This window comes from Oxyura jamaicensis, chromosome 3 (genome assembly GCF_011077185.1).
Source record: "Oxyura jamaicensis isolate SHBP4307 breed ruddy duck chromosome 3, BPBGC_Ojam_1.0, whole genome shotgun sequence".
In the NCBI taxonomy this organism is placed as follows: Eukaryota; Metazoa; Chordata; class Aves; order Anseriformes; family Anatidae; genus Oxyura; species Oxyura jamaicensis.
The window spans coordinates 62964373-62988182 of NC_048895.1; the positions used below are offsets into that span (position 1 = coordinate 62964373).

Consider the following 23810-nt stretch of genomic DNA (forward strand, 5'->3'; position numbering starts at 1 on the left):
ACATTTTCAAATCCAGGGCCTTCGGTAAGACAACTAATGCCCCACTTCATTCCTAAACACATAACCATAACGCAAATGGTCAGTGGTCTGAAAATGCAGCTAGTTATTTAGGACGTTAATCGAAGGGTTATACGTAAAAGTTTTGGCCTTGTCATCTTTGGGCTTCAATTTCTTCAGCTACAAAGAAGAAATGATACCTATCTCTCAGGAGTGTAGAGGTGTTTAATTCACAGATGTTTACAATATGTTCTCAGCTTTGGCTGAAATTTCTGGCTTCTTACTTTGCACACGCAAGCCTTTATGTGTAACTCTGTTCTTGGCACTACGTTCAGCCTTGCTTTATATGGGATTCTCTTATATACATCAGATTGTTACGAAAACATCTACTGAGTCATGGGTGCAAGTGTGGTAACAATTTATTCTTGTCACTTGTATGACGTTTCCACGCACAGATTTCAAAGGCAGATTGAGACAAGCTGGGAAGTCATTTCTTTTAACTTTCTGATTTCTGCCCTCCGACTGAGGAGATTAGATTATTGGAAAACATGCTATTAGCCCTGGCTTGTGAGCAAAGGATCTGCTTTGCATTCTGCAAGGGGTGCTGTACTTGCTGTAAATGAAGGAAAAGAGCTGGTTAAGTTACTCCAGCAAGGAATGTTCCCTTTGGGAATTGTCCACAGCAAACTAGAACTGTGGTTGGTGGGCAAAGAGCAACAAGGAGAAGAAAAATAACAAAAAAGGTCAAAAATTTCAGGGAAATAAAAGGCTCTTTTTCTTCTCCATACAGAGCACCAAGTTAACAAGATTTAATGTTTGTTGATCTGTTTTATGCTGCTTTCTATGTACCCAGACCCAACTGAATAAAAAGCTAAATGATTACCATGTCAGGCCATGCTTAAATTCCTCCCCATTCAAAAACTCACATCAGCATATGGTTACCTTCACACATGTGTTACAGACCCCTTGACTTCAATTAGACCTAAATACCTGATTAAAATTAAGGACACATTCTTGAATAGAGGCTCTTGTGCTTGGAGCAGACACATATCTTCCTGAAGTAGGCAAAAGCCTGACTGTTAACACACTAACCCAAACTTTGAAAAGAATGCATAGCACTTATTATCCTTTAATTAATTCAAAGATTCAACTTTTTTTTTTTTTAATTTAACTTTTCAATATTTTTTATATAATTTCATGGTAAAGAACAAAAAGCTTCAAATATTTGCAACGTGACTGTGTTTTCATTTTTCTTCAGAGGAGCAAGAGCATTATTCTTTTTTTCTTTAACAGACAAAAAATAAAAATAAAAATAAATCTCTTTCCTTATTCTACAGAGAAAAGCATGGCTATGGGAATACAAAATGCTTAATGAGAAGGGTTTGGTATTAATTTATTGGCTCTTTAAAATTAATGTTCATGCTTTTTAAATCACTTTCATAAAATCTGGGAGTAAAATTCCTCTGGTGCTTACAGTTAGCAGCCCTGTTTCTTTGTGACTGTTCAGGAGACAAAGCACAGATGATAGTTTGGGTGCTTTTTAACATAAAGGTTTTCAACTTTGAGATTATCAATTAATTTTATCAAGTAACTCCTAAACTGTATTCTGGTAGGAAAGAAATCAGATTTATAGAATCATAGAATCATAGAATATCCTGAGTTGGAAGGGACCCTTAAGGATCATCAAGTCCAACTCTTGACACCGCACAGGTCTACCCAAAAGTTCAGACCGTGTGACTAAGTGCACAGTCCAATCTCTTCTTAAATTCAGACAGGCTCGGTGCAGTGACAACTTCCCTGGGGAGCCTGTTCCAGTGTGCAACCACCCTCTCTGTGAAGAACCCTCTCCTGATGTCAAGCTTAAATTTCCCCTGCCTCAGCTTAACCCTGTTCCCGCGGGTCCTGTCACTGGTGTTAATGGAGAAAAGGTCTCCTGTCTCTCGACACCCCCTTACGAGGAAGTTGTAGACTGTGATGAGGTCTCCTCTCAGCCTCCTCTTCTCCAGGCTGAACAGGCCCAGTGACCTCAGCCGTTCTTCGTACGTCTTCCCCTCCAGGCCTTTCACCTGGTTAAGTTACTCCAGCAACAGTATGATTCCAGCAACAAAATTTCTTTGATTTCAGTAAGAATCAAGCTGGTGTCCTGGAGAATCTCTGTTTGTTAATCTTTAAAGTATCTTCTTCAGCTTGAATCTGCTGTTTGCTGTGTAATACTTTCCATACCAACATCATATGTAACACTTCACGTGGAAAAAAGCCAGTACAACCAAGGTGTTCTCACAGAAAATTAAAAAGAGGTGTTCAAAGGGAAACAAAGTGAAAAGGAGGTCAAATGATTGGGGAAAATGATTAAAATGTTTTTCACTGATGTGAAAATGAGGAAAAGTATAATTATCACAAACCGTATTGTGATTTTGACCATCTTTAAAAAACCCTGAGAACGTGATATGATCAAATCAGAGCAGCAGTAGTAACAATAACATTCCAAATATATGTGCAATTCTATAGGACCTGTTATCCTGAGGTCCTCAAGGCAATCAAGTAAGATCCAGCTCTGTGACGTAAGAGCTTTTACACTTTATTCTTTTAAGGGGTCATATTACTTTTTAGGTCACTGAAGCAACTCTTTAGTAGCACATGTTTGGAAAAGAAAGGGAATGCATTGCCTGTCTGATAACCACCATAGCCAGTCTGAACTGACAAATCTGGGGACCCTCTAGAACAGTTGGGCTCTTACCAGAACACCCAACAAGGTTGCTATTGGCCTCATTATGCTTTATATTACAGTGAAGAGACGTGGCTGTCCCAATGCCCATGGTGAAGCAATAGTTCAGTACTAGGAATTCAGAAGGGCCAGTGAATCACCCTACTGCTGTTTTCTTCCTCTGAAGATCTTTTAAGCTTTGAAGTATCTTGATGGTACATAATGTCTGAGAGCTGCTGAGGCAGGGCACAGCCATTAGGCAAGCTGCACAGGGACATCTGCTTTCAGGCCACATCTTTGTGGTCTTCACTTACATCAGGAACACAATTGCTTGGTCTCTACACGGGAAAAATTCTGTGGTAGACCTGATTCTTTCTTCTATTATGACATAAGCAAGGACCAGCTCTATGAAAGTTTAACACCAAAAAAGCTATACTGGCACAAAACAGGTATGAGAACAGATACATTAAAGCCTCAGTCACGCTTGCTTTGGAGATAAAAAGCACAGTAAATTCCGTATCTAGGTCAGAGGAGTGATTTCTTCATAACCAGCCTCACCCGAGACTCCAGAACAGCACCTCTTTCTCTAGGTGGAAAAAATAATCAGTGTGTAATTAGGAGTTCCCCCTAAAATATTTGTTGCTATAAAGCTACTTGTTATTGTTAGTAAGATACAGCAGATCAGTGGCTGGAAATGGGAATCAGTGAGTCTCAACCACTTTATCCAAAGCCAATTCAGAAAACCTCGCAAGTTAATCATTGCAGTAGTCTCGGGAGGCAGTATAATCTCAGTCATATGTGTGCTTCAAATAAGAGGTCAGACATCTTTGTAAAACTATGCTGTACCTCAACCATAAATTATTGTGCCTGAGAAAGGAACCATTGGGTGGGTCCTAGACTTTTGCTAAGCAGACGGTCATGTTACCCTCTCCCAGCAGGCCCTCTGGCCTTAAAACCCACAAGGTCTCTCAGGTAACACAGTCTGCAACACATTGCAGATGCTGCAAGTGCCAGAATTACTTCTGTGCTCTCAAGTGTGCAGTTCTGTCTGCCTGAGGAGCACCTTCAGGCATCCCTTGCTGCTGCGTCCCTGTCGGGGGGGGGTGCATGCTCTGACAACTCAGCAGTGTGTTAACATTTCGTCTTTAGATAACATCAGCAATATCATCATTTTCTTACTCACAGTGAGTTGTGTTATGCTCATCAATATGATTTTGATGACATAGAAAAAGAGAATGAAATAATTGTGGATAAAAGCAAATAAAAATGCCATATTTTTAATATAGGGTGATGATTCAATATTTTCTTTGTGATTTGAGAACTACTTGCTTCACGGGAGTTTTCAGAAATAAAATAAACTTCAGTTTCCTTAAAACAAACTCCACATTGTTGCCTTATGAACAAAATTGGATTTTTATGTCTCATAAGGTTTCAATGTAGCATATCTGCTGGATGAGGCATCAGTGTAAGCAAACAGATGGTAGAAGACTTGTTGATTTTACCACAATATATTTGTGCAGGATAGAGAAGCAGAGAATCTCAAGAAGGTATCCTTTTGATTTCAATTAATTTTCCCTTACTGTGTCATAGCCACTTGTCTAATGCAGTTTAACATTCATATGAAATTACTGACAAAACAAAAGAAAACAGACAGTACCTTTTCATTTTTTAAAACCTAAACATTTATCTAAAATTCTTCAACAGTATGGTCTCTTCCTCAGTTTGTTTATTCTTTATATGTGAGAAATTTAAGAAAGCACTGATAAATTAGTATTTTAAAGAGGATGTGAAAACGGAATGTTGTTTCATGTGTAAATGAAATGAAATGATGAAATGCTCCCCCTCTTTCAAAAAACCAGAAGGGATAACAAGCCAAGTTATTCACTGTTCCTGTCTTGTCTGAACTACGCCACGCATTCCACTCGGTTTCTTCAAACCAGCATCTCTGAGGCATGTTTAACATGCTGTCTTATATAGAACTTGTAGACACAGTGACCTTAAACAGTATAGCCCCTCAGCCAGCATGGCTATGAGCAAAAGAAGAAAAAATGAACTTCCTTATTATAAGCTCTCTTTTTACACTTTTCTTTCATCCCCAGCAAGCTGGGGCTGCTGCTCTGGAACTGTAAGGCTGGACCCCCACTTCTTGCTGACCCTGGAGTGGTCATTCACGTCTGGGCTAAGTGTCTGTAAAGCGCTTCTATTTTCAGTCACTGGTTTCACAATGAAATCGCACATGCTTATGCTGTGACCAACCATACTGTAATGGAATAGCAAATTTTGAGAAACTGCTTTCATCATGATTGTAACATCATAAGATAAGCAAGAATGGCCCACAGCATCACAAATTAAAGGAGATGATATCCCAACAATTCTGCAGAAATGGTGTATAATTAAAAAGTCTGCTGCCCTTGAACATTCAAGCATGACTCTAAAGTAGAAATTAGGATTTCTGGAGGTTCATTTTCCTGTCAACTACATTGTAGTACCTTTGCAATATTTTTGTCCAATTTTAAAAATCAAAGTGCCTGCACTTATGGACCCATGCTGGATATCACCTTCCCTTTTTGTAGGCTCTGAAGGTTCAGGTATCCATGACTAATCCAGCAGTCCAGTCTCCTCAAGAGTCAAATGGGTCTTGATGGGTTTAACTCTTCTATGGGTGGAGAGAGGAGCTCCTCTGGGTTTGGGGACAGCAGGCTTAGTAGTCACTGGAGGCAATAGACATTTCTAGAGCTCAGTCTATCTGAACTACCTTAAACCTCTAGCTAGAGAGGTGTTTATGCTTTCAGTTCCTGTGGTCAAGGAAGATGATCAAATTAGTTGTTTATTTGCGTCCAATTTTCACAATCCTATCAACATCAACAAACCCTACCAAATTATCCAGTGGAAGATTTATTCCTTGTTTACTGAAGAGGTATGACCACTTGGGCTTCAGCAAGATTTGTAAGTGATCTGTGTGTCTTTAAATGCAATCACTACTGTTGGCTAGTCTTAGAAAAGAACTTCTCTTCCTCCTTTTTGCTTTTCATATAATCATGACAATGGCTTATTGAAAACCTGTCAAGGGGATAAATAAGAAAAATGAACTGATATTTGTACAGGTTTTGAAAGGTGCATTCTAACTGCTGCTTCTTATTGATATTATTATAAGTAGAATGTTTACAGAACTGCTGGTGCTAGTGGAGATATTTGTGTAACTAAGTTCAACCCCTAAATTAAATTGACTATGCTATTAAAATTTTTGCTGTCTGTAGTTGTAAGATTCTGGATTATCTTGATCCAACAATATCAACATGTAGCAGAAAATAAGCTATTTCTCCAGACAGAAAATCAAAAAATACCCTCAATTTCAGATCAACAGTTCCTTAGGGGAATTTTCTGCAGAGCAACTCCATTTGCTTTCAGCTATCCAAGCACACTAGCTTAGAAACATTCCTTACTAATGTTCCTCTTCCTTGAAGAGACTGTCTAGTCTGCCCTTCTGTAGCTTTTCCAGGGCATGAACATTGATTCTGTCTGACTTCCCGAAGCTCCCACATATGCACACATGGAGGTACAGAAGAAGATAATTCCCCTTATCTCCTACCTGGCATTCATCATCCTTGCTACTGTCAAGAAACTCAACACAGCTCCCTTGCTCTGTCCTCCTGCTGCCTACTGTCTCTAGAGAAGGAAGAGTGTTGGCACCTGGAAGCCTATGAATGAGTTCAGAAAGACCACAGCCCAAACAAGACTTCATGACTTTCTATCTCTTGCTTTTGGACATGAATGATGGCCAATGATGGTGAAAAGCCAGAGCTCCCATCAAGACCCAGTCTGTAGCAGTCATTCTCTGACAGATGGCTACTGACTTCAACCAAATGTCAGAGATGGCCCAGCCTCAGCAGCACCTTGAAAAACGCACTGTACCCACTGAGTCAGGCACATCACCACCTACGCTTCAAGTCCACCTCATGCTTGGGAACCAGTAATAACAACACATTGCTTCTTTTGTGCTGGGTACTAGTTGACTACACAGAGAGGAAGCTGGAGCAGACATCACCCTTCTCCTCAGTCTAGACAGCAGCCTAGCATCTGAACTAGTTAGTGAGTAGGGTGTTAATTAGTTCTTTTGCTACCTCTCTTGCTGTTTAACTTGCTAAGGCTTGCTTCAGGTCATCAAAAGCATTGTTTCATCTCCTCTCTTTTCTCTGGACAACATGCCCCATCAGTCTTTACCTTCACAAGTTTCATACTTCTTCCCTGCTGCGACACTGAAGCCTATGGTTCTGTGAGCCACAGCAGCAAGAAGTGATGAGGGAATCCAATGAGGCAGCATGTTCCTACTCAGCAGCTCTCACCCAGCTCTATATACAATGCAGATTTGGCAGCTCAGCTGGTGGCTAGTGGCTTGTGGCACCACATTGGGCTGCCATGAGACAGGCGTCAGATATGAAATGACCACAACAACACCACTCCAAATGCTGGGCTGCTGCAGTGAAATTGTGATAAAAAATGACACATGCAGATGCCAAAAAAGACAAAGTGAAAGGAAAGGTTGAACTGTGCCCCAGTATGAAAACATCCACCTTAACTGACTCCTTGGCTTCATGGAGTTGCGTGAAGCAAGTCACGTGAGAGTCGTGCTCTTAGGAAGAGGTAGCAGCTCCCCACCAGTACACTCCCCTGGGGACAGAATTCATGACAAGCCAAGCTGCAGGTTTAGGGGATGCTGTCCTGGTGCAGAGTGATGGACCAAGTCATCAACCTGTAATCTGTAGAGCACCAGATGTCTGCATCATTTTAGATTCTGTGATATATGTATACCTAATATTCACTGAGTCCACTGGAAAGTCACTTCTGTCAGCATTACTTCTTAACTATCTTACTGTCAGGCCAGGAACACCCTTGGTGTTCATTCCTTCTCTGCTATCAGTATCACTCTGCACAGTGAATGCTTCAGATACTGTACAGTCAGGAGAATTTTACAATATGAAAAAAGTTAAAAACTCCAGCAAAGCTGGTGTTTGTCTTTTCCCCTTTAACATATGACAATACTGCAAAGCCTTTTCTTGAGGCACTAGACTTGGGGGAGAGCTTGGAGTTGTGCTTTTTCATTGGCAATGGTGGTTTGTTTTGTTTTGTTTTGTTTTGTTTTGAAAGTATTTTTCAGGGGCAGGCCATGGAAAGGCAAAAAAGTCCCAACTAGGGCTTTGAGTACTTTTGCAGCCTGATACAGATCAGTTAAAACACATTGGTTGGGATATTTTCTTAGTGTTCTCTACCCGTTGCTGTCTAGAAGATTTGCAAGCATAGTGCACACATTACAGAATGCTGTCTCTGCACTGATTATTTATAATGATAACACACTGATGCTCAAATTACACTGTGTTCTGCCTGCTGCCTTCTATCTTGTCCTTCCCTACAAGCAGCCCAGAGGTAGGACATTCATATGTGCTTGTAAAGTGCCTATTGCTGCAAACATTAATAAGAGCTATCACTTAGGAGCAGTTACTTACACTTTGTTTAATCTCTAATGGATTCTTCTAAATATTTACAGTAGAACAGTTGTCAGACCAAATGCTGGAAATCACTGGCATCTTCCCAGAAGCCAAAAGGAAGGAGAAAAGAAAAGAAACCCACTCATTGCATTCTTCTGTGGGGTTTTAGCAAGTCAGGGTCTGCCTTCTGTATCATGGTAGCGATGAGCACAGGTACCTCTGGACAGTTGTGCACACACTATCCTCGAGCACCACAGCTGTGCTTCAGCCACATAAATTTGCCTTTACTCTTTCTAATTCTGAGGGAAGTAGCTGCTTGCTTTGCAGACCCTGAAGTAAATAAACTATCTGAAAGGACAGTGTCTGCTACAAGAGATGGAGGATCTCCAAGCTGTTTGGGGTGTTGGGATAGGGCAAGATGCTGTTCTTGGTTGTGCTGTGTGCCACACGTAGGGAGTCTCTTGGCTGTTAGATCTGGAGCCTGCATCACTGTGAGGGAGGTGTGCAGGAGGGACAAAGGACAGGGCAGAAGTGAGAGCGTGTGGCTCCTGGAGGGACCTCTGTGCCAGGCAAGTGACTGACACATGGGGCCCTGGGCAGGCAGTGAGGAAGGCAGGCAGGAGCAGAGGAAGGACAGTGGCTGCATCACTGCCATATAGATGGCAGAAGTACCAGCACGTTGCAGGGAGACCTGAGGCAGAAGGTATTTGTGCAGCTCTTCAGCTCCCACTGTAACACAGCGGGTCACACAAAGGCTCTAAGGGTTGTTGTCTTGCTTTGGAAAAAAATCCACTGATTTTAAAATGAGAGCTTTGCCTGAGTAAAGCTCAGGATCTGTGATATTTGCCCAGTTATAGAAGTTTTCTGTAGTATTTGCTATTGTAAGGGCCTGCCCTGATTTTGAGACGTGTGTGTGTGAATGTGTGTGTGTGAATGCATGTGCGAGAGAGAGAGAAATCTCACTGCCTAAAACGGTTCTGCCAAGATAAACTTTGGAGCATTTTATAAATTAACTCTGCTCTATGTGTTTATTTTTCTTTTGGAGATTCTAAAAGGAGACTGTTCAGCTCATCTTATTAGGGGCAGCATACTTTTTTAAAGAGAAAAATAAGTTCCTGCTCTGCACTGGAAAGTATTTGCTATTTTCAGCTAAAAGTATTCTTTCCTTCTGACCTGGCATATTAGATAAGATTTATATTTCTGACCTGACATTAGGTAGTTAAGATTTATTCTTTTATATTAACTTTACTGAGCTTGCAAGCTATTCATTTACAGCACAGGGAATATATTTATGGCAGAAGCAAAGAAAGTTCACTACAAAGTAGTAAAATATGTTATTAGGAGTGTCCCATAGACTGATGAAAATTGTGAGTACCCTTGCAGCTGGCTCCCTTCTGGCTCTTTTTTCCTTCTTTGTTATTTCAACTTTAAAATTTGAATTTGAAGTCAGTTTCAATGGTGAATAACTTAAAAGAGTCCAGATGATTCTAATATATCCACGTATATATATGTGTGTGCATGTGTTGTGATTGAGAGGTGCAGGGAAGGGGATAACAAGTGACTTGAATTCTCTCCGTGTTCTGCTGGCAATGACCCAGGCATAAGTAAGATTGGACCTCACTCTCCTGCCAGTATAAATCAGGAGTAACTCCACTGAGGTATGAAGCTGGTGTGTGAGTGAGAGCTGAATCAGATCTATAGCTCTCCTATGTCCAAAGGTGTGGGCCCAGGCAATCTGTTAATGTCCAATTTACTTAAAGAGGAGAACTGCAGACTATGATGGAAACCTGGAGGCACTTCAAGCCTCTATACACAGAGGCCTCCTATTGAAATCAGCGACAAAACCTCCCATTAACTCCAATAAGAGCAGAATTAGGCCCTAAAAATGGCTGGAAGCCAAAGGACTGGATGGCTCATGAAATAGGTAATAAGATCTGATGACTTTCACCGATAAATCACCAATGCAAACCTGGCTGTGCTTGATTTAGACTCAAAATTGCTTTCATCTGATGTTTGTTTGAAACTGTCCACATTGTAAAACCTTCAGGAAGAACTGGCAGTCGTGATAGCTGTCTCAGCAAGAGGCCGACGGCTGGACGGGGTGTGGTATCTCTTCCATCCCCACGTCATCAGTGGGAGTCCATCTTACAGAGAAGCGAGAAGCACTGGCCCGCCCATAGAGAGAGCTGTGCTTGGGTTCTGTCGTTAACCAGAGGTTTTCGATTTCAGAAACTGTCAGGCTAGCTCTGTAAATCCACTTAGGCTGAAAATATTGGGAGAGGGGGTTACCGTAGCAAGCCAAGAGGAGGAGGAGATGTTTCCATTTGTAGACATTATTCAACTGCTGTCACAAGAGAGAAAGAATAGAGATGTGCAGAGCTGTGAGGAATTCAATGTGTTGAAGAAAGGGCTTGGCATACAGAAAGCTAGGACAATCAGGCATTACGAAAGCTAGGAATTGCTTATAGAGTGCAATACGTTGCAGTTCAGCTGAAGAACTGCACTGCTGATCCCTTACATGACACCGCACTGCTGAGAAGGAGGGTTTTGTAAGAGCCCTACTAAACTGAGACCCGTTGTTCTGCTATCTGAGCATCTAGCAGCAATCCCTGACAAAGTTTTGGGGAAATGCAAGACATTATGGGGAGGACTTTCGACTTTCCTCTCCCCTTCCCCCCAAATATTTTTGCAATCAGTAAACTTTTTCTGCTGGTCCCTGAAGGGTCCTGTCCTACTTCTTGGGGAGCAGTAGACAAACTGGGTGAATATTTTGGTACCTGTGCTTGGCCAAACAGCCCTAGAAGTGTTTGATGCCAACTGGCACATTCATAAATAGTTCACCACTTTCCAAACAGCACCCTTCATGCTCTTGCATTTGATTGCCCTCAGGGCTATGTACTTTATTAGAGCATGCAAGTTTTTCCAGCTCCCTCCTTACTTCTACCAGGCCATGTCAGACAACTGCTCCAAGGACTCGTATTTTCTTTCTGTATACGCAAAGATTCATAGATTATTTTTACAATGTGGCTTTGTAAATCAAAGAAGCCATTCACTGCTTATTTTTTCTCACCCAGAAACCCACTGCTTTCATCAAGTCATCACACCATGGCTCAAGGGCATCTGCTCTCTTTCCACCACTTCTCCTCAAAACGTTGAGCTCAGAACCATGAGTTGCAATAACTTGTGGCTTGGCATCAAAAGGGAAAAATATGCCAAGGGGGCAATCTGCTTATAGGTGCTAAGTGGGAGTGAGGGTAAGGGAATAGTAAGGGGGAATTCCTTTTGGGTGACACTAAGGAAGAAAAGGAATTGATAGTGATGGGAATATTACAGAAAGTTGTTTTAAAAAATCATATGAGAAGGTGCACAATATTTATATCCCACATAACATTGTTACTTGTTAATTCTGTCTGGTGTGTCTACTTTGGTCACTGCATTCACCTGCTAGTTCTTGTTTCCAATAAGCTTGAGTTGGATCCAGGCATATTATTGATAGTGTGGAGGACATGGGCATGTTTGCCTTACATCAGGCAGGCTAATGGAGCCGATTAAGAGTTCCTCTACCCCTTGCCACTTCTGGAAATGCAGCCCTTTGGGTCTCTCCCTGTGATTAATCTTTTTATCTGGCCACTATCCATGCTAATATGGCTTGGTGTATGTTCTCATTCTCTGAATCCCTTCAGTCACTACATTGAAAAGTAGTGCTGAAGTTCATAGATATTTAAAAAGAGGGAAACAGAAGCTTGGTAACTGTAACTGAGGAGATAATAAACTAGGAGAAAGCTCATGAGTGCTGGAAAGGGTGAAAAAGCATGGGGAACACAGTGAAAGTATCCCTCCCACACATTTAAATGGCAAATTACATCTGTTCTTTGACAAAAGAGGGTGAAATATTCTCACTACTTTTACCAGTACCTCATGAAGAGAAGTGCAGACTACATGGCTGTCATTTCCTTGGTGAGTGAGAACAAAAATCCCCCACCAACTATCATGGTGTTTTTTAATAGCCTATATAAACATTTAGGCTGTTTCTAAGGATATGCAAATTTTGTGTTGGCAGAGCTCTGTGAGTAATTTGCTTCCTGACACAAGCTTTAACTAGAAGCAGAATCAATCCGTTAACCTTTGGGAAATGCTTATTCTGCCTAAACCAACTCCCAATAAAAACAATGCTGAGACTGTAATTGAAAATCTTGTGTTAACCTGGCACGTGTCTTATGATCATGGTATTTTTGTCATCTAATAAATGATACGAAAATCAATATTCCCTGATGTTTCCTCAGCACATACAGATACAGGTACACATACACGTACACATACACATGGACACATGGACATACCCCCCGATAACATTAGCAGCAATACTGCTGAGTTATCGCAGGGGAACATGAAGATCCTTCTCCACCACCACTGATTTCCCCTGCCCAGAGTCCATCCAAACAATTGTTTTCTTTCTCCTGATTGACTCAGATGTCCAACCTGGTGATACATGCCTCAAGAAAAGCCAGAAAGTTTTACCGGTCCACAACCAAAAAAGGAAGGATACCTTTAACTTTCTGATGTAGTTTTAAGCATACCAGGCTAAACAGAAAGAGAAGGGGATCTCCTACCAAGCTTCCCATTCAATTTTTGTTTTAATTTAGTGTTTGCTTTAAACTGTGCAGCTAATGATTTTGTTTACTGTGACCAAACAGACCATAAAAACAGTGGGAGAAAAGGTAGAGTTTTCAGACAAACCAAAGAGTTTTGAAACAAAATATCTTGTATCTAGTGTTATCTGTCCTTTATATCTGAAGATGATTTCAAGTGAGAACACTTAAAGAACATGTCAAAACCTTTAATTCTTGCTTGAGTCTATGTGAATTTGTATGTATATATATTATGTAAACTGTATATAGATGAAGATAAGAAGGGCAGGGAGAAAGATAGAATGACACAGTTGACTAAATATATAGGCATGCATAAGCATATTTTCAAACAAAATTGTTTATTTGGGTAATATTTTGTGAATGGCTTTAAACACTATCCTGCATTTTTGGTAGGTGTGTGGTTTTCTGACACTTTTGTCAAGTGTTATAAATGATGGTCAAAAAGATCTTCTTAGGAGATCATAGGCAAAAGCTGCATAAAGGGTATTTTTTCTGTCTCAAGGATGACAGCTCTAGGCTTGTGTCTTGCGTGATTCTAGGGGATGAAATATGTAAAAGAGAGAACTGGGAGACAGTGATGGAAGTCTCTACTGAATAAGCTGCCTTATAAGCAATACTGCAATTTCTGTGGCTGATCTGATCTCTTTTGGACAAGATGTGCCCAAGGTCTCTGCATATCCCAGATGAAAAACACAGGCCCTTTTCGGTGCACACAACACTAACCACAGACAGTCAGGAAACCAGGATGGAAGACTCAACCAAGAAATTCCATAGACAAATAACTTATTCTTCAAGACAACAAATTATACAAGGCTTCAGAAAGGATCGTGGCCTTACTTTTGTAATGTTCAGTGGTCTTTTAGTGGTAACTGTATTTTAAATCCTTTTTTACTTAATCAGTAAATCTGGGAAATGCAAGAGAAGACAACTCTTCTGATTAATCTATTTTATCTGGACTCAGCTTTGATTTAATCAGAGGAAAAAATGAACTTCTAGCACTGGTTAGGTGGGAAATCATATGATTTCAGGAAGAGGTGAATGGCAGCTTGTTCTCATCTTGGAAGTGTACAGTCTACAGTTTCCTTTGTGGCAAGCCAGATCTTGGCAAACAGGACTAAGACCCCCTGTTCACATTGCTCCACACCTCCATAAAGCTGGGGAAGATTTGTGTTCATCAGAGTCTCCAGCCACAGCATACAAATAAATTTGAAAAGAAAGCTTATGTGAAATCTCCTCCATAATTTTCATGTTGATGGAGCCCACTTTGGCCCTTAAGAGATCACATAATCATAAAACATGTCACCATTTGTTACATTATTTCCTTAAATATACTTAATTCAGAGTTAGTAATGTAACAGCTTCTTCTTTCTGAGAATTACTCAGATGAAAGGACATAGCACCCATTTATGGAAGAGAAACAGCATTCTCAAATCACATAGATTTTGTAGGTTGTTACCAGAAATAGATTATACCAACAGAGAAAGGAAAATATTTTTGTCCACAATATATACAGGGGAATTTGTTTTTACATTTACCTCTTACTTAAAATAACTTTAGTCTTTTCTTGGAAGTAATACATGACCTAAGCAGCCATACAGATGTCCTCTTGCTGATACTCACTCGTACCTGAATCCTATCAACAACTTCTTACATGACTGAAGCTTCTCCTCAATGGATAATTTAAACAGCACATTTAAAATATTATATCTGTAAAACCAAGATCTTGGGCTTAAAAATACTTATCCGAGATGTAGCACCAGTTCTATGCTCTCATACAGAATTGCATGCTCAGTTTTAATACATCCTCAACTCTGAAACTCATTAAGTGCTCAACTCTTCATAAAACAGAAACCTAAGACAAATGTGTGACTTCATTTTGGACTGCAAAGCATAACCTATTTCTTTGCAAAATAACAAGTTGTGTAATTTATTTACCTTTCCTGCCAGTAAGATCTTGTCTATTAGATCTTATGACATCTGCGGACACTATGCCCAGTGCCTCATCCTAGCTGATTATTTTCAATGCTGTGTTATACTAAAACTTTCTGGAATCTTCATCCCTCTCCATGTGTTTGCTAAATTCAGGCACTTAACATCTTCTGACTCTGACTTCATGTTAAATAAATATCCTTTGGTCCCACTCGGTTCTATTTTGCAGGGATAATTCTTCATTCAGCAGTGTAGCATAAAGTAAAATAAAACCAGCAACCCCTTATTCAGTGGCATAGAAAAAGCATAGTGAAATTAATTATGAACATTCTAGGAAAAGGAAACAAGGTTATGAAACACTTGCCGACACTGGTATTTGTAATCTTCATGAATAAGCTATCCAATAATGCAGGGCAAGTGTGCGTGGGAGGCATGCTCTGAAGAAACTGGCTGTTTTCCTCTCTCTGACCAGTGGAGCTGTTATGAATAAAAAATGTTGTTGCTAAAGGAACCTGTAATAAATCCTGTTGGGAGTATTACATGTGCTGATAACATATATAAACTTTGTAAACATATTAAAGTGTCAGGTTTTAGTAGCTCTGGTTCATGTGGATGTTTGTAAATGTTAGTCAAGAAATGCAATGGAAACCTTGTTGCACCAGCTGTTTGCTCCTATGTTTCTGGCTCACATGAGAGCTTTCTCCTTTTCCTTCCTCCAAGGAATGCTTTTCCTCACTTCATAGGGAGATGAGGAAAAAATGCTCAAATCCTACATCTGCTGTAACTTCCCACTAGAATGCTATCACCAGGAAAACTAGTCCCTGGTTAGTTATTTGGAGAGAAGTGGGATGGATGAACTAGTGACTGATGAGGGATTAATGCTATTCTGAACATCGCTGCTTTGTGTAGCGATGCCCTCAGTTGATGCTTTGGTAGAAGTACTGTTAGCAGCCCTGAGAGGGGCATCCAAATTGCCTTTTAATGCGTGGAAAGTGTTGGGTGCCTACAAAACGGACTGACCAAAAAAGAGAGCAAGGAATTCTCAGCTGGGGTCAGAAACTGATTGAGATCCTGACTATCCATGGGGTTTGGTGTCCTGGCACAAGTGCACAACCCTGCAAGCTACAGTGTTCTTTCACAAAGCAAAAGAGGCCTCAGATTGTCTTTTGAAACACACCGTGAAGGAGCAGCAGCCTTGCGACCCTTCATGTATCTAAAACCTTAGCAGCAAAAATATTCAGCTAGTAGTTGGAAAACTAGAGTAAAGTAACTCTTTTGTCTCACCTGACTCTAGCCCATGTCATCTGAGGTGCTTTGGTTGCACCCATTAGCACAGGAGCGGAGCGGGCTTGTAAGCCCACTGTCAATAAGCAATTGCCTGCAGTGTGGGGAGTTCTGCACTACCTTTGGAATAAATTTGGTTTGTTATTTTTATTAACCATTATTCTCTGTTTGCTGCCTTTTTATCCAGGGTTTCTGTAAGAGAAAATTTCAGACTTTGCAGAAGAGACCTGAGCTCAGAAGTCTCCTGTGCCAGGTGAAGGCTCAGTATCGGCAAGCTGACATCTCATGGTAGAAACAACAAAACTTCTGAGAAATGCCCATGCTTCAGGGATGAGCTGGCAGTTAAACAGGGCTTTGAAAGTAAGGGACTCAGGTGTTTAAATCCTGCCCCAGACACACCTTAGGCACCTAAGTCCCGTTCTTGGATCTGAGCCTTGCTCTTTCTCCCCTAGCACTTTACAGGAAGCCACAGAAATCACACATCATTGCTATTCCAACACCCATCAATGAGCTCCTGTTTTATTTTACAGTGCCCCAAAATCTGCTTTACCCTGCAGGAAACATCAAACATCTGAAATCCCATCTCGAACCTTTTAAGTTTAAACACGAAACATGTCAGGACGTAAAGCTGACACACTACAAGGAGCTTGAAAGGATAATGTTTATAGTAGCACACTACCATAGCTCTGTATAGACCTGCAGTTCAAGGTTTTGCTTTCATTTAAAAGTATCACTATAAGCATCCCTTTATGTTCTTCCCGAAATTACCCTGCTATGTGGAGCCAAAGCTTCGGCGCAGTGCAGGGAGCTCAGTGCCATCCCAGTGAGACGCGAAGTTCCCTTCCTGTCCCTCACCCTTCGGCTCCGATCCCCAAATCAGCAGCACTGGAGCTATGTAGGTTTTGTGGATCTTTTCCTGGAGCAGGTGCTATTTTTAATCACACAAGTAAATAGTAACATTTGAACATGTGTGATCTATAGCTTACAAGCAAGAAATCGAAACACATAAAGATGTTTGTTAGTCAGCTAACCCATAAGTAGTGTTGCTCATTGCACTGTTCATGACTAACAACAAAAATATAAACTGTTAATAAATCCCTTTGGGTTTTATTATGACAAAGTATCCAATAAGTAATTATTATGTCACTGCCAGTAATTCAATTATTTATGAAAACGTTGTAGATCTTTTTTTTTTTTAATTAATATTTTATTTATCTATTTATTTTTGAGAGAGAGACAGAACATGTTTTGCATGAACAAATATTCTCTGAATATTTTTATCTGTGGCATTTTTTGTGGTAATTGCAGACAGACAGACTTTTGTATAAAAAAAGTATAGTTTCAGCTGCCTTTTGTCATCTGATAATGTTGCTTTGTTCTGAATTATTTTGGTGAAAAATTAGCAAAGTGATTTTGGGTTGTTCAGAATCCAAAATTAGAAATTAGACTATATATATATATATATTAGCCTTTATATCTCTTTCACCAGCTTTCACAACTTTTAAATTTATTTCAAGAGCAAAAAGGACAACTTTATTGTAAGGGGGGAAGTTCTTAAGAACCCCCATGGTTTTACTGGATGAGTTTTCTGAGTAGTCACTGTCTATAAATGATTTAATATGAAATGATAGACAGCTTATTAACATTAGTGGATAACAGCAAGAGTCAAGTCAACAGGTGCTTTACTAACTAGAAGGAAAAGTGATCAGGCTTAACAGATATTGAGTACATCTGATTTTTAAGTTTTCACTCAATTTTTGTTAATTAGGTATTAGAACTTGCATTGTCTTCAGGAAAAACAAAAACAAAAACTTTACAGCAAGAAGGAACAGACCAGGGATTTGCAAAGGCTTGGTACACAGCTTAAAAGAATAAAATAATCTCAGCGTTAACTGTATTGACTTCAGTCAGGTCAGTAGGTGAAAATAGTAAAATAGCTGTTCTTTTCATATGCTTAAGAAGGGGACTGCCTCCCAAGCAGATGATATATCAGAGTTTTGAAAGGTACAGGGCATTTTTTTTTTCTTATATAGGTATCATACATATTTGGATTGCAAAATTTTGCAAGTACTCCAGAACAAGACTTCTTCCAAACTCAAAATCTTTCCTGAGATTCTGCAGAAAAAAGAGCCCTCCCCAGCTCCAGGAAACTTCATGGGATTTTCTCCACTGAAAACTATGGAGGCAGGTTCAAGATCTAAAATCATCACAACATAAGATTTTGTTTTTTTCTGCAAATAAATATAGGGCTTTTTATATATCTGCTGATATGCATCCTATATCAATGGTTTTAGGAAGTGGTGGTGATATATGCATTTAGAATTTAACAGAAATTTTAAATAGTTTTTAAAATGCCTTCGGCAGCTGAAAGGAAAAAAAAAAAAAAGAAATTATCACCATTTCAGATGTCAGATATGAAATAGGAACTGGTCTAATGTTCTTTAGTCTCGCATACTAAGGCTCTTGGGATAATAAAACACATTGTTCTACAAGCAGATAGTACACTTCAAGCACGGCTCTACATGCACATATAGTTTAAAAACAAAACAAGACAAAAAAATTAACTACTTTGTAATTCTTCTAATGCTTTCAGCAATGGGTAGTGGTTTTCTAATATTTAATTATTTAATATATTACTACTATGAAATATGTTCATAGTGTATGAAAATACGATGAAATAGTCCTACGGCTGCTTTTGTTTCTAATGACTGTAATAGGAAATTTACAGTCTATTTCGAAACAAACAGGATCTCATCCAAAAATGAGAAATACAGTTTCAATGAAAAAAAAAAAAAATGCACTTGTCACCAGCTAAGTATTTACTCTGAAAATACAAATATGCAATCATCACAGAAAAATAATAATAATAATAATAATGTATCCGCGATATACAAATACTTTGAAAGAGAACTAACAGCGAAAATAATTTAATCTTGCCCAAGGACTGAATCAGCTTACTTGATGGCTGCTCGCTTGGCTAACTTCTGCCCTAAATTATTGCACTATGATACTAAATTATTTCCTTTTAAAAAAATAATAATAACAACACCTATTTTATGTTTAGAATATGTTGTATTACCATCTGTGCCATGCCAAACCTAAACATACATATAGGTACTAGAAATATACATATTGATGGTAAACTATTAATAATTTAAAAAGTTTCCAAAATGTAACACTGTTCTGATTAATAATGTAATTCCTCTTTTCCTGTTGCAAAAGAAGTAAATTTTAACTTCGTGTGGATGACACTCTTCTAGAGGGTGTAAAAAAACCGAAGGCGTAATTTTGCCAATTTGCATTCTGTCATTTCTCTTCTGTTTTATTTCATACAGCCGTGTTTTCGGTCGCACAGTCATGCACTGACTTAATTTTGGACTCGTAAGAGACTGTGCGTGAGGAAGACAAGAGCGTTGGCTGGGTGGACCACTCCACTCATGACTGTGACTGAGAGCGGACGCTGTAAGACCCGCCGTCCTGCAGCATTGGAGGAGACCACGGAGGGGCGGCCGAAGGAGCAAACGCCTTTACGGTGATGGCACTGCTGCTTCGGGAACCCTGGGACAAAGGGACAAAGGCAGGATGCAATTGCCAGCATCAGGCCCCGATGGGCTACCAGTATCAGGCACCATGGCACATTGCAGCTCCACTACATCGTGCTGACAGTTTTACACCCTGGTGTAGGAACTACGATACAAACGCAGAACTTTCTATCTATTTTCTGTCACTGTGTTTATTCTGGTGATTCCCAAATTTAGCCGCCGGCTCACTCACAGCCCACGGGGTCACGGCAAATGCTCCGGAGGTCATTCACAGAGCCATATCAAATAATGCTTCATTTCCAGCAGTTAAAAGGTCAATGAGAAAGGTGTACAACTGTCGGTACTAAGTTTTGAGGGTTGATGGTGATCTGCAGAGCCAAAATATTTTGGAGCTATTGACTTAATCCTACTTTTGTCTAATAAAACTGTACTCAGTGGCAGGTATATAGAATTTCTCAATTATTGGTATGCTACTCTATACTCGCTGCATATTAATCTCTCTTGTAGGACCTGAATGAGCAACTCAGTTTGTTAATCTTAAGTGCTCTTATCAGAATAAAAACACAAATCTCTTTGCTAATGGCACATTTGCTTTTGAACTTTTATTGATCGTGTCTGCTGTGTCTAATTATGGACACAATCCCCTGTCCGCACTCTGCTGTTGACTTCAGACGAGTTTCACCTCTCTACAGCCAACTATGTGTTTACCATGTGAGACAGAAATTTAGGATACTCAAGCTAGTAAATGCAGTAGGAGTTTGGGGAATGAAAGTTCAGACTTTGCTCCTAGTAAAGATTACTTTGACAGCAGGTACAAAATAAGTAATACTTCATGTCCAGGTCCTTTTGCTGGGGTAAATTAAGAAAGAAAATTAAATTTATATGAGCTGAGAGTTTGGCCCAGCATATTCTGAATTAGTCAGTTCAGGCTTTGCCGTTCCTTTCTCCTAAAATACGACAGCATAAAACATGATAGATTCTATACAACATAGAATAGGCCCTCGGATATTTAACAAAATGAAGTAACACGAGCTCACTGATTCACTGCTTGACAGCAAGTAGTTTGGGCTGCATTTAAAAATGCAGAGGTAGAATGGAACTTCAAAAGCACTTCCCCAGCAACAGGACTAGGATGTATGCTTAAAGGAAGCTGACGAGGAAAAAAGAAATGGAAATTCAGAGAGAGACTTCCACGTAGCAGACAGAGGGCTTTGACAGGTGTCTTCTTTATCTGCACACTGCCATTTTTTCAAGTTGCAGTCTTCATGATTAACTATTTATAGATTTTAAAAGCCAAAATAGTAAGTGCAGACAGTGACCCTAACCTCTGCTATAACAACTTCCATAAACACACTCTAATTTTCGCTTCGCGCCCAATACCCAGTGGTTACACCAGAACACATCTTACAGCCAGCCTGATCCAAAGTCCTCAACCAGCGGACAAGGTGCACCATGCCTAGGTGAGATGTTCTGGTGGTTATTTACTTTATCTTACAAAACAAGGAGCCAGCTTTCCATCCCACCTATTTGTAGCTGTGATTTTTTTTTTTTTTTTTTTGGTCAGCCACTTATTCCACTGTGAATTTAGCTTAACTCCCATCTTGTAAACAGAAAACTGTGAGCAACTTCTTGGTACCTTCCCTATGTTGCACCAAACGAGCTATTTTATTTTATTTTAATTTAATTTTTTCAGCCAGCAATTCCGGCTGTCGTTCCCGAAAGTTACGCAGCTACAGAAGGGGAGCTAAGAAAGACCCGGGCAGGACCAGGCGAGGAGCACACACATGCACAAGCGCTCTCCCACACGCACACTCTCACCCGGCAGCCCCGATGCTGGCAAATAGCGGCTGCCCTGCGCCCAGCAGCCCGGGGCAGCACGGTGGCTGCCTTGCCCCCCATAGGAGTGGCCTGGCGACCCCCGCGGGGCAGCGTTCGGGCCGAGCCGAGCCAGGCCAAGCCGGGCCGAGCCGAGCCAGGCCAAGCCGGGCCGGGCCGAGCCGAGCCGAGACGCGCCGCACCTGCCGCCGGCTGCCCGCCGCGGCACAGGACAGCAGAGGTCGCCGCTGGCCCGGCTCTGGGCCCGGCACGGCACGGCACGGCGCGCACAAGGTGCTCCGGGGCTGCCCCCGCTGCGAGTCCCCGCCGCCGGGACCCCGCGGTGCCCCCTTTTGCCCCCCAAGAGGGTCCTGTCCCCCCTCTCGCCCCGGCCGAAGCCCTGCACCGCGCCCGTCGGGGGCCGTCGGGGGCCCCGCGCGAGTTGTGGTGCGCGGGGCAGCCGCAGCTTGCGGGAAGGCGGCTGCCAGGGTTAAAGGAGAGGGTGGGAAGGGATGGAGGCTGCGGGGCGCTCCCTTGCCAAAGACAATAAATCGGCCAACCCTGACGTGTTTTGCTTAGCCCCGGGTGCTCCCTCCGCCGTGGGCAGTGCAGGGCCGTGCTGCGCCCCGCTGCAAGGCTCCGTGGGTGAATCGGAGCTTGTGCGGGGAGGCGAAGCGCACAAAGGAGGCTTTCAGGCGCTGGCAGCGGCGCTCGGGGGAAGGGAGCTAAGGCAGAGCGAAAAAAAAATGCTACTAACAGCACCTCCCGCCCCCCTCCCCGAGGTGGTAACACGGCGCACCCCTCGCTGATTAAATGCAGGCTGCCGTGCTTTCTGCCCTGGTATCTGCCGCCGCCAGGCGCAACCAAAGCGGCCCCGCCGCCGTTGGTGCGCGGAAAGTGCCTGCCCCGAGCTGCCGGGGGTGGCCGGGCCCGGGGCACGTCCCCACAGCGGAGCCCTGCCGATGCCCCAAGCGGGACCAGCGACGTCCTGCAGGCGCCGTTCCCAGGGACCCTCCTCACCTCGGTCCGGAGCGGCGTCCCAGCCCGAGTATGGCCCGGGACCCCCGGGTACTGCCCCGAGACCCCTGGGTGCTGCCCCGGGACCCCCGGCTAAGCCCCCGGGACCCCTGGTCCCCACCCGCCGTCAGCCCGGCCCCGGTCGGCTGCCTGCTGTGGCGGGCATCGGGGCTGGCTGGGTCAGACGGGGCGGGCTCCCTCCGTCCCAGGGGCACTAAAAACCGTCCGAAATCTAGGGCGTCAGTCCCCGGGCAGAGCCGGCGAGCCGGGACGGTGCCACCGCAGTGAGTGGAAGCTGGAGGACCCCCAGCCCCCCTCTCCCCGTCGCTGGGCTTGCTCTGCGGTGTTGGTCCGTCCCGGCCGTTCTTGGGGAGGGGGCTGCCCTCTCCTTCCTCCCCCGGATCGCTAAGCAGTGTCCGAGGGTGGAGAAAGGCTCTCGGAGCATCGCGGCCAAAACCAGTTACCTGTCGCGTCATCCTGCTTTCCCTTTGGGATGCGCTAAGAAAGGCAGAGCTCCCCTTTACCGGACATTAAGATAAAAAGGAGCACACGCAGGTCTTCCCGGAGCCGGCGCTGCTCATCCCGGCGAGGTGAGAGAGCCAAGCAGAAGGGGCTGGGAGCTCGCCTCCATCATCCCTCCAACTCAACCAAACTCCCGCAGCAAATCCGCTCGGGCGCGCCGCGGGAGCGGAACTCGCTTTCTAGCGCTAGCAAAGGCGCCGGGGGCACACGGAGCTCCCGAGCAGGTGAACGGCACAACGAGAGGAAGCACAAGTTATCAAAGTATAAATCTCTTCGCACTTACTTCTTCCCTGTCGCCGTACCCTGGAGGCGTGCTGGCTGCCAATGTATTCCATAAAGTTCAAAGTGATAAAAAACCAAGAAAGCAGTCGCAATTGCATAGTAACCCTTTGAGAGTTCGACTTCTCCTTTTCGTTGGTTGTTTTTTTTTCCTTTCCTTTAAAAATAAAAATTAAAAAAATCGGGGTGCTAGGCGGCAAGGGATGAACACAGCAGCAGAAATACCTGCACTGAGATCCAAAGCTGGGCTTGGCTGGGCTGGTGGCCTTTGCCTTTTTTTTTTTTCCCTTTTTTTTTTTTTTTTTTTTTTTTTCCTTTTTTTTTTTTTTTTTATCCTTTTCCTCGCCCCTCCGCTTTTCCCTATTGCACTTGGAAACCGTCCGGCCCGCTACCTGCCGCAAACCTCAGGGGGGTCTCAGCAGCGGAGAGGAGCCGTGCAGCCGCCGCCGGGGTCCATGCCGTGCCGGCGGCCGGCAGCATGATGTGGGGGCGCCGGGGGGTTGCGTGCGTGCGCCGGGCGGGCGAGGTGCCGACAGGACGGACGGACGGACGGACGGCCGTGCGAGAGAGAGGAGTGTGCGAGGGCGGG

General features: G+C 42.6%; 1 protein-coding gene and 1 long non-coding RNA gene across 2 annotated transcripts in view; one reads left to right on the plus strand and one right to left on the minus strand.

Moving 5' to 3' along the window:
* RSPO3 (R-spondin 3) overlaps positions 1-23804 on the minus strand; it is a 61490-nt gene extending 37686 nt beyond the window's left edge. Inside the window, exon 1 of the mRNA XM_035321879.1 lies at positions 23226-23804. Coding sequence (XP_035177770.1) covers positions 23226-23322 — 97 coding nt within the window. The 5' untranslated portion in view covers positions 23323-23804. The remainder of the gene's footprint in view (positions 1-23225) is intronic.
* Positions 19917-22140, plus strand: LOC118164370. Its single transcript, XR_004749458.1, has 2 exons — positions 19917-20029; positions 21282-22140. It is a non-coding gene; the product is annotated as an uncharacterized LOC118164370 (long non-coding RNA).
* Positions 23805-23810: the final 6 nt, after the last annotated feature.